The 13292-nt window shown below is 54.6% G+C and overlaps 1 protein-coding gene across 4 annotated transcripts in view; it reads right to left on the bottom strand.

Moving 5' to 3' along the window:
* Positions 1 to 13292, bottom strand: part of DAGLA (diacylglycerol lipase alpha) — a 58494-nt gene that overhangs the window by 16486 nt on the left and 28716 nt on the right. For all 4 annotated transcript variants that reach the window (XM_084758113.1, XM_084758112.1, XM_084758111.1 and 1 more), the window contains exons 2-8: positions 7707 to 7844; positions 7110 to 7321; positions 5866 to 5967; positions 5321 to 5459; positions 2647 to 2734; positions 645 to 779; positions 62 to 139 (exon numbers count right to left, since the gene is read on the bottom strand). In XM_084758113.1, coding sequence (XP_084614239.1) covers positions 62 to 139; positions 645 to 779; positions 2647 to 2734; positions 5321 to 5459; positions 5866 to 5967; positions 7110 to 7321; positions 7707 to 7801 — 849 coding nt within the window. In that variant the 5' untranslated portion in view covers positions 7802 to 7844. The remainder of the gene's footprint in view (positions 1 to 61; positions 140 to 644; positions 780 to 2646; positions 2735 to 5320; positions 5460 to 5865; positions 5968 to 7109; positions 7322 to 7706; positions 7845 to 13292) is intronic.

Here is a 13292-nt window from a genome sequence, read left to right as displayed (position 1 = left end):
ATGCAATTGTGAGGAGGTGGCAGAGAGAGGCACTGCGGAGAGGAGGAGACTTGCCACTCACCGAGTTCTTGAGGTCGAGGTACTTGGTGTTTCTGGTCACTGGCATCCCAGACAGGAAAGCCAAGATGTCATTGTTTGCCTGGAAAACAGGTGTGGTAAGATGGACAGTGGTCCAGATGTGAAGATGAGAAGGGAGCTCAGTTTCAGCCTGCCTCAGAGGTCTGAAGGAGCACGTGCCGCGCAGGTCTTGCAATATCCAGCAGTTTCCCTGCATTTCTAGTTTCCCCCTTCACACCCCAGGGGATGATCCTGAGCTACCCCAGAGGGGAAGGGATTTTGTGAGAGATGTACAGAGACCATAATTGGTATGTTGATGAGGAGAGGAGGGCAGTGCAAACTTCAGAGGGAGGCTGACATTGGTCATCTAGCCCCAGTGATCAGGACGTCCTCCCAGGCTGGCCTCAGAAGCCACCACCTGTGGTCCAGGGAGTCAGTGGAACGGCTGGCTGAAGGTTTCAGCTATGACAGTGGAGGGCAATAAGCAGTAACCAGTGCCCTGGGGGCCAATGGGGAGAGGATGCCACAGGATCAGCAGCAGGAGAGCTGGGGGGGTGGGGAGGGGGGATGGGGGGGTGGGTGCTCACCTCATCCAGCACCGCATTGCGCTTGGCGCGCTGCCGCTGCCTAAGCAGCACCAGGCCAGCAATGATGTCGGAGGGCACGATGTCGAGGTCACGGAAAAATTCAGCAAAGAGGTAGGCAATTTCTGAATAGGCATCCTATCAGGCGAGGCCCAGGAAGGCAGGAGGCAGTGGCAGGGCAACAGGAGAAAGGTGAGACCATGAATGAATACCCAGGGCAGGCTCACCAGAAACCTCACAATACTGGCCAACTTTGCCCTCGGGCAACTCCTCTGCAGCAGTAGGAACCTGGGGACCCTGTTATGGGTTCTGGGCCTTTACCATCTTAGCTGTTGACCCTCCCCCCACCTCCCAGGCCTCGTCTCTCCACTGAGCTCCTACAGCACATGCTACCCTTTGCTCACGGGTGCCAACCCGAGCCATTATCTCTCCTCTTTCTCTAGATACCCAGAATCAAGGCCCAGGCAACCCTTTTCCAGCAGAGAGGCCACACAAAGCATCTGTCTGTCCCTGTCTCACCAGCTGTGACCCTGGAGGTCCTGCTAAGAGCTCTGTGAACCTCCCAGGTCTCAAGTTTTCCCTGCTTCTCGGGGGCCTCAGCTCAGCGACCCCTGCAATACACTTGAGAAGATGTACCATTCCACAGTTGGCGGCCTCTCTGGTTTCGAACTGGCCCAGGGCCTTGGGTGAAGGAAATGGACAGAAGCAGGCCCTGCTAGCTGTGGGTTCTGGGTCTCCCCCACCTTTCGCTGCCTTGAACCTATCAAGAGAGGGTGGCGTGGGAACAAACGCATGGCAACTGGCTCTGTCTGCCTGGGTCTCACCCTTGAGTGCCTGGCAAGTCAGAAGAAACAAGCCACAGGTTACAAGCTCAGACCTCTAAGGCACCACACAAAGCCGAATACTGCTCAGCTCCAGCTGCCCAGCCTAGAGTGCCAGGCTCGGACATACAGGCATTTATGTAAATGCTGCCAATTTTTTTTTTTAAAGAATGGCATTCAAGTATAGTTCCTTAGCAATAACATAAAGGCTGATGAAAATCACTCTGATAGGACCTACCCCTCGCCTGTCTGTGTCTAATAGGACCATGCTTTACGCACACATGACCTCTATGACCACACATGACACTAGCTTCTCTCAGCAGCCCTGACCCTGTGCAGAGGGCAGGAGAGTATGCCCTTCACAGGCCCAGGCAAGCCTAGTTCCCTCCTCCACGGCTCCACTCCCTGCCCTCTGCATGGCACACCTGCAGCAGGCCTGGACTAGGATCTCTCAGGCATTCCTAGACAGCCCTGTGAGGTACTCACCATCTACCAGGGAACATTGAGGCTTCCTTCTACTCACTCTAAAGTCCTGGGGGGGGGGGGGTTGGGGGTTGTGCTGCTGTTAGGGAGGGGCCACTCCAGGCTTCCCCTGGATGTCTGAGGTGAGCACTTGGCCATCTGCCATGGGAAGATTGGTCTCCTGACTTCTCTAGCTCTGCTACTGACCAGCTGCAGGACACCTGTCTCTCTGGGTCTTAGATGCCTGATATGCACACCAAGGGGCAGGGTGGGATGACCTCAAGCCTGACTACTCTACACTGAGGGGTCCTCACTCCCCTCCTGCTGAGCTTGCTCCTCAACACTGTGGATCTGTCCGCTCCTCAGAGCTGCAGAGATGAAGGCTGACTGTGTGCCACTCAGCCCTGGGCTAGGCACTCCACAGCACCCCAGACCTTCCAGGTACATCCACTGCTGGCCACATGTTACTTTTCCTCTAAACTAAACTGTGCTCCAAGGGTGTAGAGTCAGTCGTCACGCCTTTCTGCCTCAATAAAACAGGTGCAGGTCAGCTTCCGCAGGGTGGAGCAGTCAGGGAAAGGGCAGACTGTCCCACAAGCAGGCTGTCAATCTGCTCACAATGCCCCGCCCCTACCAGCCGTGCCCACTGAACGTTAGCAGAGGATTGAAAGGCTCCTACATGCCAGAAAGAGGTCCTGAGGCAAGCGACCCCGGGTACTTACTGACTGGGAATCCTTTGTCCGGGTGCAACAGAGGAACACTTTAAGACGGCGGGACCAGCTGGTGGCCTGACCTTCCTCTAACCGGTGCCTGTGAAGGTGGACAGTTGACATGTGTGAGGTCAAGGCGCTGGCCAGATGTTATGGAAATGGGACAGTCTGTTCCCAGGACACACCAAAGAGCTACCCCCATGGGCCTGGGGAGGACAGGCAGCAGGCTAGCTACAGTTGGGTGGCCAGTGACCTAGCTGTCAGCCAACCAGGGTATTTCTTGGAGACTCTTGCTAGCCAACCTGGTGAGCTGTTGTGTGGTGAGGTGGTCCCTGACTGTTAGTAGAATGACCCATGGGCATGACCTGGGGACTTTAGAGCTGAGAATCTGCAGTCAGGTGTCTAAAGGCTTAAGCAAACAGTGTAGAGATGTCAGCCAGTGTGGCCTTGCTGTCCTCTCCTTTCCTAGCAAAAGACTTTATAAACTTGGGGGCTGGATGAGGCTCCGTAGTTTGCAGTTCTTCACAGCTGCTGTCTGGGTAGGGCAGGTACACTGCCTGCATGGTTGCCCCCTGTCGCTTCCCTTCTCCCTTCTCAGCTCAGGAGTCAGTGAACAGAGAGAGAACAACAGGCGACTTTCTCACAAAGGCACCTTCATGCTGGGCACCCAGGAAGCTGGTGCATTTTGAGCACAAAGATAATAGCCCTGATATTGTCGGTGGTGGCCCACGCCTTTAATCCCAGCACTTGGGAGGCAGAGGCAGGTGGAGCTTTTAAATGCAGGATGAGAAATGTCCTCCCTAGCCTCTGGCCAGATGAAGTGTTCACTCCAGTGAGTACCTCTCATGGCCGCCAGGGGGCAGATGATCGTAGGGACATCTGAGAAGCTGATAGGTTTGGTCAAGTACTACAGACCACGCTAGGGAAACACATACCAAGTCTGGATAGAAAGTTCATGGACCCCAACAGCCCTCTGTTGGGAGGCTCATTATGTGAAACGGGAGCAGACAGTCCTTCTACAAGAGCCCAAGGTCAAGCCTCCGGGGAAACAGACGGGAATAACACCCTCCCCCAGTCTCCAACCAGATCTCACTAGAAAGAGAAAGGACCAAAATTTAAGACACACTCCCAGCTTTCAGAAACCAAAATAACTTAACCATGTGGCAACCGGGGTGTGCATGTCCCTGCCCTTGGGAGTTGACAGCTTGGACAATGCCCCTATTAGAAAAACTGTCACCATGGTTTTTGGACCATAAAATGCACTTTCCCCTACAGAAGTGTGTGGGAGGGGGATTAGGGTGTGCCTATGGTCCAATGGCTATTTTTTTCTGTTTTTCTTGTTTTACTGCTCTAAAAACTGGGTGTGTCTTATGGTCCGAAAAATATGGTAGTTTTAGAGCAGTGGAGGACAGGCAAGCTGGTAGGCAGCATGACAAAGCCCCGCAGCCAGACTGTGCTTTCCAGCCCCGCAGGAGACCTGGAGAAACCACAACAGGTCAGGGGCCTGCGAGCTGTGGCCTCTGACAGGGCCTGGAAACCACAGGGAGCTTCCTAATTAAAATGACAGCGAGGACCAGGCCCTGCTATACAGGCTCGTACTGCCGGGAGCCCCAAAGGCAATCACCCAGAGTCAGGAAAGGAAGGACTTTTTCTCCAGGGCCCAGGAGCCCAGAAGCAGGCCGGGTGCGGCGGCATGTGCTTAGCACAAAGTGGGACAGGGGGCGGTGGCCAGCTGCACGGGGAGGGAAAAAATGGGCTCTTGGAGTCCTGGCTCCAAGTCCCGACATTTCAGGCTGGGACGTGGCCAGACCAGGCATGGGTGTGGTGCTAGAGGCAGTGACAAGTTGATGGGCTGACCTGGAAGGTCTGAGGCACGAGTGGGGGTGGAGGACAGGCTGCTGGGCAGTGGTCTTGGCAGCCTGCTCCCCTGGGCTGGAGATAGATGCCACTTCTACACCTCACCGCTGTGGAATGGGGCAGTGACTCAGGTCCCTCATCTGTAGAAGGGGGTCTCACAGCTGCTCTGGGATAGTAAAAGGACTGACTGGATTAATCACAAGGGGATAAACATGCGGCCTGCCCTCCAGCAGAATTCGCATTATGGGGGTGTCCCTTGCTTTCAATAAAGAAGCCATGCTGGATTCCATGTCTCATTTTAAACACCAGGTGAGATCTCCTCCAGGAAGCCTTCCTGGATTAACTTCTTACAACTTCTGAGACTGAGAGGCAGCCTCATCTAATGGTTAATTAAGGGCTCCAAAGTCAGGCTGAGAGCTAGTTCCCAGCCTCACCATATAACCTTTGTACCTTGGTTTCTCCACCCCAGTACAGGGAGGACATGGGTTGTAACTCACTCTGAACAATGCTTGTGTCTTCTGCTGTTATACTTGAGTATGAATCCCACTGCTGCTGCTGCAGACAGTGGCTCTCCATGAACTAACTATGTAGACTACGGTGGCCGTAGGTGAACGGATCCGAATGTCTCTGCCCCTCTAGTAAGAGTGCTGGGATTAAAGGCGTGTATATCACCACACCCAGACTATTGAGGCAGTGAGACCGTGAGGCTTTCACAGTGAGTTGTGGCTCACGTGAGGTTGACATGTGATTTGGGAGGGGACAGGACCCTCCTCTGTTCACCAGTCTGCAAAGCTCACTAGGGTACCACCCGCCTACCCAGTCAACTGACCGCAGGTTGTAAGTCCGCAGGTTGCGCTGCCTCCTCTTAGTGGCTCTCAGCTTGACGAAGGTGCGGCCCGTGGGGTCAAAGACACAGAGGACAGTGATGCAGACGCTGAGGATGACCACCCAGTTGCAGACAACCATTCCTGTTGGCAGCAGCAATGAAGAAAAAGAGCTGGTTTGGCTCCACCTTCTTGGGACATGAGCTCTGAGCAAAGGTCACTGTAGCATCTATGTCCCCAGCTGTTTCTAAGACCCAAGAGCAAGACTCAGAAGTCCGTGGTCTTCCAGGCCCACTCATGACACAGATTAAACAGAGGGTGGGCTTTGAGGAGGTGATGAGAAGCCTTAATGCTGCCTGGACAGTTCTGTGTCTGCTGCTGCTCACGCTGGTGAGGGCCCCAAGTGAGATGGCAGAACACAGGGTGAAAGATGCATCCATGCTTGGGTGTCTCCTTACAGGGGTGCCTGAGCCCCTTCCTCTGCAAGCTGGGTCCTAATACCTCCACCCCTAGGGCTGGCTTCAGCTGACAGGGCAGATAGGGTGCATACCAAGGGTGACATTCTTAGCAGTGAGGTCATTGCAGGAGGTGTAGTACTGCGTGAGCCAGGCGATGCCCACGATAGCGTAGATGAACTCGATCACCAAAATGGCTGCAAGAAGAGGCAGGTTCTGACTAAAGGCTGCAGGTCACTGTCTGCACCCAGGAAACAGGTCCAAGAACCTAAGCCTGGCTCTTGCTCCGAGGCTTCTAAACCATCTCAAAGCAGCGGTGCTCAGGACCCTAGCCTGGTGCCTTGGATTGTGCTCCCAAGGCCCCACTGGCTCCCTGAGACTGTGCCTGGACAGGTGAACAGGGAAGAAATGCTTCCCAGCTTCTTCAGGATTTCAGAGTTTTGTGCTTGAGCTCTAGAATCAGATTCATTTTAGGTAAGTTGCCTAACATCTCTGAGCCTCAATTTCCTCCTCTAGGGGCTTAGTTTGGTGGGGTAGGGGGAGAAGAGCAATCCGAGGAGCCAACCCATGGTGGCCCATGCACTCAGGCCATCAGTGTACTAAGCCTAGAGCCCCAGGGGGAGTGGGAAGGAAATATGACAGCCTGGCAGGGCCAACGATGTATAGCAGCTGAGAGCCTAGACTATGGAGCTAGACAGAAGCATGGGTTTGAATCCCACCTCTGACTCTTCTATCTCAACTTAGCTATGTGACTTTGAAAGAACTAATTAGTCTTTCTGGGCCCCAGTGTCCTCATCTATAAAACAAAGCTAATACTTTCTTCCCTAAGAGCTGTGGAGAAGTTTGAGAGAAGTGCTCTCTGGGAATACCCAAGAGGCTGCTGGGATATGGCCCAAAAGAGATATAGGCTGGTCCTCTGGGGAGCTGGTTCAGCCTGGCCTCAGGATTTTCCTGATCTGTTTCAGAAGGATCAGTTTGCAGACAAGCTCACAGTCTCAAATAAGGGTCAACTAAGTTCGTCTATGGAGGCCCAAAAGAGCAAGCACTGTAGACTCCGTGGCCATGCAGTCACAAAAGGAAGTTCTCAGCTGCCATTATGGTACCAAAACCCAAGAAACAACACATAAATAAATGGGTGTGCTCTCTAATGAAGAGATTCGGCTGGTGGGCTGGTGGGCTGGGCCCTTGGGTCTAGAATGCCAGACCAGTGAGGTACCCTGTGCTCCTCAGGGTCTGGCTCCTAGTTCTTGTGAGTAACCGAAACCTGAGGAAGTAAGTGAGAGCAGAAGAAGGGTGTGGGGTTCTAGAACAGTCCCAGCCCCCAACAGGGGTCCCTTACCCAGGCGCACGTAGAGCACGTACTGCATGGAGTCCCGGGGTTCTGTGTAGAGGATGCCCCCGCGCATGCTCAGCCAGATGATGGCCATCTCAGCGATCATGCAGCTCAGAAGGATGCCTAGGTAGCCGCGGCCGTGGTCCACCAGGTTCAGGGAGCAGGCCTCGTGTGGGTTATAGACCAGGCCGAAGAGCACCACGGACAGGATCACAAACCTGCAGAAGGGCAGAGGTGAACAGGGCTGGGCTGCCTGTGGGTCTTGTGCTGCCCCTGGCTGGCAGACCTGATGCCCCTCAGGAGGAGGGGAGGGAGAGAGGTTATCTCCTCAACAAGAACATTGTCCACCTGGCTTTGGGTGCCTCTGAGGTGCCCTGCCATCAGCACAGTGGGGCAGCGACAGCTACTATGCCCACTGCCAAGGTCAGGAAGACCACTGGCTGGGAATTCAGAGGGTCCTGAATCCTGTGGGAATACCTGGCGGGGCACCTGGGAGTGGGACAGGGTCAGGTTTGGGCCTGGTTTGGAAGAACAAATAGCTGGAAAGCTTCTTCCAGGCTTTCTCCTCAAACCCAGGGCTGTGGCCTCAGCTCTGAGACTTACCAGGTGGTGTGCAGGAGGAAGAGGAAGATGGCTGGCAGGACGAGGTCATCGCTGCCCACAGACCAGCGCCGCCGGAACACCACGATCCCGGGCATGGCTGGCAACTCTGGGAGGCTCAGCGGGCCTGGTACTCTCCTCCTGAAAACAGGAAGAGGGCCCTGGAGCAGTCTGGGCTACTATCAGGTGTGGTCAGGCATCTTGGGTGTTGGCACCAATCCCCATCCATGACCAATGGGCCTCCAGGCACCGGAGATGCTGCCCCAGGTAGAAGCTGCCCCTGCCCTCTCAAGTCCTCTAACGGCAAAGGCCTTGGGATGCGAGTCTCAGCCTGTGCCCTGAGGTCACCACTGGCTAATATCATTCCCATAGTAACTTCTCAGCCCAACTGAAGACCTGGCCTGCCCGAAATCCCAGCACTTAGGAGACCAGGGCAGAAGGAAAAGATTTTGAGGCTAGCCTGGGTCTCAAAATAAATAAATAAATAAATAAAAAGAGATTAAAAAAAAAAAAGACCCTAAGCTCGCTCTCTTTTCCCCTAAATAGGATTAATGGATGCTCAGCCCCAGGAGCCAGTCTTTCCACAAGGAAATCTGACCGGTACTCACAGTTCTGGGCCAAAGCTTTCAAAACCAAGAACAAGTGTCCCTTAGCACAAAGCCCCATAGCGCAGGAGGCACACTGAAGGCTTGGGAAGGCTGAGAGAGGAGTATGTGAGTGGTGGTGGCTGGCTCTAAGGGCGAGGGTGCCTAGCACGCAATAGCTCTTGGTAAGTCTTTGCACAGCGAGTATTATTTCTTATCTCTTTGGTTTGTTCACTGGAGCCCTTTGAGCTGTGTGTGTGGCTTGACTTGGTTTTGTGCCATCTTACAATACTCTCGGGTACTGTCATGGTTCTGGGCAACGAAGGCTATGGCAGAAGCATCATGGGCCAGGATTGTGGCTAGGGACATCAGCCCCGAATGGTGAGAAGAGCAGCCACCCTAACACATTCATCCTTGGCCTGACAGCTTTCACTGCTTGATGCCCACTTCTCTGAGGTAGCTGGATACAATGCAGCCACCAACAAGCTCAGGAAGGGCCAGGAACTGGGGGCCTACTCTGGAGCTGGGAGAGAAAAGTGGTAGTACAGGTGGAAGGTTGGTCTAAGCAGAGACCCAGGACTTGCTCCAGGGTAACCAGCCCTACATGCACCGTGCTGAGAAGGAGCCCCTTACCACAGAGGGCTGGGCACACTGCTAGAGGCTTACATGGAATCTGGTCCAGTGGTGGGCAGCAGGTCCTCCTCTCTGTACTGACAGTTCCAAGGAAAACATGTGTATGTGGAGACAGGACTCACTAGGGAAGGAACCAGCCAAACCTTCCTAGACCGGTGAGTACAACCGTGACAGTGGACGAGGGGCACGGGGCCGGGTAGCTGGGCAGCGTGTCATGTCGGGCCAGGCTCTGAAGGGCGTATCCTCTAGGAGCAGCTACTCCATGCTATAGGGTGCCCAGAGGCAGAGCTGGCCGCCTGAGCAGCCGCTGGGCTAGTCTACTGGGGTCGTGCCTACTACCCCACCTCAGGAAGTGACATCACCCCACTCTGGAGGAGTCAAGCAGATTGTGGGAAGCAGGAGAAGGATGGGGAGTGAAGGCGCAGCTGCCGCTGGGGAGGCTCGCGGGTGGGGAGGTCTACTGTGGACAGGGGCCCAGGACTGGAGCAAAATCTGGGACCAGTAGCCTAGGACACAGCTTAGAGTTTGGAGTAATGGAATGGGGGGGGGGCTGGGGCATCATGGGTGGCATCAAGACTGGGGCAGGCAGAGCTGCCGACAGCTGGTGTACGTGTTCCCTCCCTGTCTGCAGGTGGCTCACAGAGTGGGACGCTGGAGGTGTGTGTCCCCCCCCTGATCCCCGAGACACACAGACAGACAGACAGACAGACAGACAGACAGACAGACAGACACACACACACACACACACACACACACACACACACACACACACACTGCATTCAGCGAGGTGGGGCTGCTATAGAGCCATCGCCTGCTGAGACCCTGCATTTTACCCTCATCAGGCCAGCCAGGGGAGATGTAGTGCCATATGTGCCTGGAAAGGCTGGTCAAGGAAGTCCCTGTCCATTCAAACCACTATCTGTCCTGCCCCTGCCAGCAACCCAGTGCATCTCCTTCTCAAGCAGAATATGGCCCTTTCTCAGTCACACTGGGTACCTCCTCTCTCCACTCTTCCTCAAGGAGTCTAGAAAGGGTAACACTGTAGCTCACCAGGCACCCAGCACCCTGGTATTTGCACTTAGGACCCTGGCCTGGCCTTACCTTGCCTGCAGTGCCTTCTCCAGCCCATACATTGGAAAAGTGAGCCAAGACTGACCCCAAGTCTTGTAGCCATGACTACAGGATCATGACGACACTGAAATAATAGTCAATCACATCTCTGCTCTGCCTGGGGATGAGAGGCTGGCCAGTCCATGGCTAACAGCTGTGGTAAGTACCGGGGCCTTCCTATGATGTGGCAGTTTTGGAGGGCTGACTGCACACACATCCTGTTACAGGCATTGGGGTTCCATACCCCCTCCTACGTCCCCTCCAGCTTCTGTCCAGGGCAGCTAACACAACAAGGCCCTAGACTCAGTAGGTGGGAGTCCAGGCCCAGGAGCTATAGCCCGCACCCACCAGCCAACTGTGTAACTTACTAGTTGTACCTCAGTTTCCTCATCTGTGAAATGCCGAGTATGCTTCCCTCTTAAGTTCCAGCCAGGACCCCAAGAGAGAGGATCTGCAGAACCCTCCCTCACAGTGCTGGACAAATGCCAGAGCACATGAGTTGGGGAGAAAGGGATGAGGGAGTGCGTGTGAACCCCTGGCAGCCCTGGCCATCCCAGGCCAGGCAGTGGAATCTTCAGCTGGTCACCACCAGGTCACAGGATGGGGGTGCGGAGGGCATCCCCTCAACAGAGTCATAAATCCTAAGGCTTCTATTTGTATGGGCCTGAAAGGCGTCCTTTCTTTGGAGACCCCAGCCCATCACAATGGGGGCCTGTTCCCCTGCTGGGGCTGTGATTTCATCTGGAGGAAATGTCTTAGGAGGGGGAGGGCCTGGCCACTTCCTGGCCTGAGGCGGCTGTAGAGCACCTCCTCAGTGTCCCCCTTCCTTCCCCCGCAGAGTGGCCCCTAGGAATTAAACTGTGGTGTGGTCAGTACTCTGCCTCCCAGACCCTGAGGACTTCCAGGGCAGGCCACAACCACTCCAGCAAGAGTTCTGCTGCCCCTACACAGGCAAGTGTGAAGGTGGTACCAGGACCCTGGGTGGGGGGAGGGGGTGTGAAGGGGTACCAGGACCCAGAAGGTATGAAGTGGATACCAGGACCCAGCAGGTGTGAAGAGGTATCAGGACTCAGCAGGTGTGAAGTGGGTACCAGGACCCAGGAGGGTATGAAGGGGTACCAGGACCTAGCAGGTGTGAAGTGGGTACTAGGATCCAGCAGGTATGAAGTGGGTACCAGGACCCAGCAAGTGTGATGTGGGTACAAGGCCACAGGCAAGTGTGAAGTGGGTACTAGGACCCAGGAGAGTGTGAAAGGGTACCAGGACCCAATAGGTATGAAGCAGGTTCCAGGACCCAGCTGGGTGTGAAAGGGTTCCAGGACCTAGGCAGGTGTGAAGGTGGTACCAGGACCCAGCAGGTGTGAAGGGGTACCAGGACCCAGGTGGGTGTAAAGGGGTACCAGGACCCAGGTGGGTGTGAAGGGGCACCAGGACCCAGCAGGTGTGAAGTGGATACCAGGACCCAGCAGGTGTGAAGTGCGGACCAGGGCCCAGCAGGTATGAAGAGGGTACCAGGACCCAGCAAGTGTGAAGTGGGTACAAGGCCACAGGCAAGTGTGAAGTGGGTACCAGGACCCAGGAGAGTGTGAAAGGGTACCAGGACCCAATAGGTATGAAGCAGGTTCTAGGACCCAGCTGGGTGTGAAGGGGTTCCAGGCCCTAGGCAGGTGTGAAGGTGGTACCAGGACCCAGCAGGTGTGAAGGGGTACCAGGACCCAGGAAGGTGTAAGGGGTACCAGGCCCTAGGCACATATGAAGGGGTACCAAGACTCGGCAGGTGTGAAATGGGGTACCAGGCCCCATGCAGGTGTAAAGGGGTACTAGGACCCAGACAGGTGTGAAGGGGTTCCAGATCCCAGGCAAGTATGAAGGGGGTACCAGGAGTACCCTTTGTGTGGATGGAATGCTTAGGTAGGTAGCCCTAAGAGGCCTCTTTCTCTGACCCAACGCTTACCAAGGCCAAATGTCCTGGTGATGATGATTCAGACCTCTGGACTAAATATTGCCCATTCTGTGAGTTCCTCTCCCAAAAAAGTGCAAAATTCAGTCGGGCTATCCTCAAACTCACAGAGATCTACCTGCCCAAGTGCTGGGATTACAGGCATGAGCCACTGTGCCCGGCTTTACAAACTTCCTTTTAAGTTACACATGCTGCCTTCTCCATTTCCTTCATCACCATCACCACCACCACCACCATCATCATCACTTAGTTACAGGGTCCCTGTACCTCAGGCTGGTCTCAGACTCTGTGTTGAGATCTTAAATTTCTGATCCTCCTGCCTCCACCTCTAGAGTGCTAGAATTACAGGTAATATGCCCACACCTGGTTTTATATGGTACCAGGGATCAAACCTGGGCACCTTGTCTGATTGCAGACAGGGTTCAGGATGCACATGGTCTGTCCTCAGCTGGGAGAAACTATCCAGCTAGGGAGGCTCTCCAACCCCTCCACATTCCCTTCCTGAAATACACCCCTCCCCTCCCCCGCCCCAAACTTGCTGATCTCTGCAAAGGCCTCACTGGAAACCATGCTTTGGTTATCCTGTACTTCTGCCATGCAAACTCCTACTCTTCTTTCTAGGCAGCCAGAAGTCACCTCCCCTTTGATGTCTTCCTTGACCACACCCTTATGGGGGCTGCAGGTCCTCAAATCCAACTTGGCCCCAGACAACTGCCTTATAGTTAACTTACTAAATCCTTGCTGCTGGCTTTGCCTGGGCTCAGCTGAGAGCTTTGGGGGTTGGGACTTCAGTAGGGATACAAGGCCCTGTATCATCACCCCCAAACTACCACTGTATTTCCAAAGGTCAGCTGCCAGCAACAGCCTTGTCCTGGTCAGGAGGGAAACAGCAGCCCCTTCTTGGCTCACACCTGTGCTGCTTGCCAGCCAATGCCTCCCCCCTCCCTTTGATAGCTCAGTGGAGCCCTCTCCAACCATCTGAACAGTGTTAGGTGGTTCCTGCCTCTGTAAAATGGGATGCCACCTTCACAAAGCTACAGTGAGAATGGATGGATGCCAACCTACAGGGCTGGCCACAGGCTTGAGCATAAATAACTGAGGTTCCTGATGGTGGTCTCTGTAGTAGAACCTTCAGGTCTACTCACACCCTAGAACTGCCAGGAACCAAAGGCGGTGTCCCCTGGACAGACTGAAGTCCTTGACCTGTATTTTCCACAGTGAGGACCAACAGTAGCCTGTGTTATCTGTCAGCCTTACGCCTTATTCTCAGGCACTCACATACCTAGCCCACTACTCCAGAAT

This window comes from Acomys minous (genome assembly GCF_964271855.1).
Source record: "Acomys minous genome assembly, chromosome: 2".
NCBI classification, from domain to species: Eukaryota; Metazoa; Chordata; class Mammalia; order Rodentia; family Muridae; genus Acomys; species Acomys minous.
This window is presented reverse-complemented; position numbering and strand designations above follow the sequence as displayed.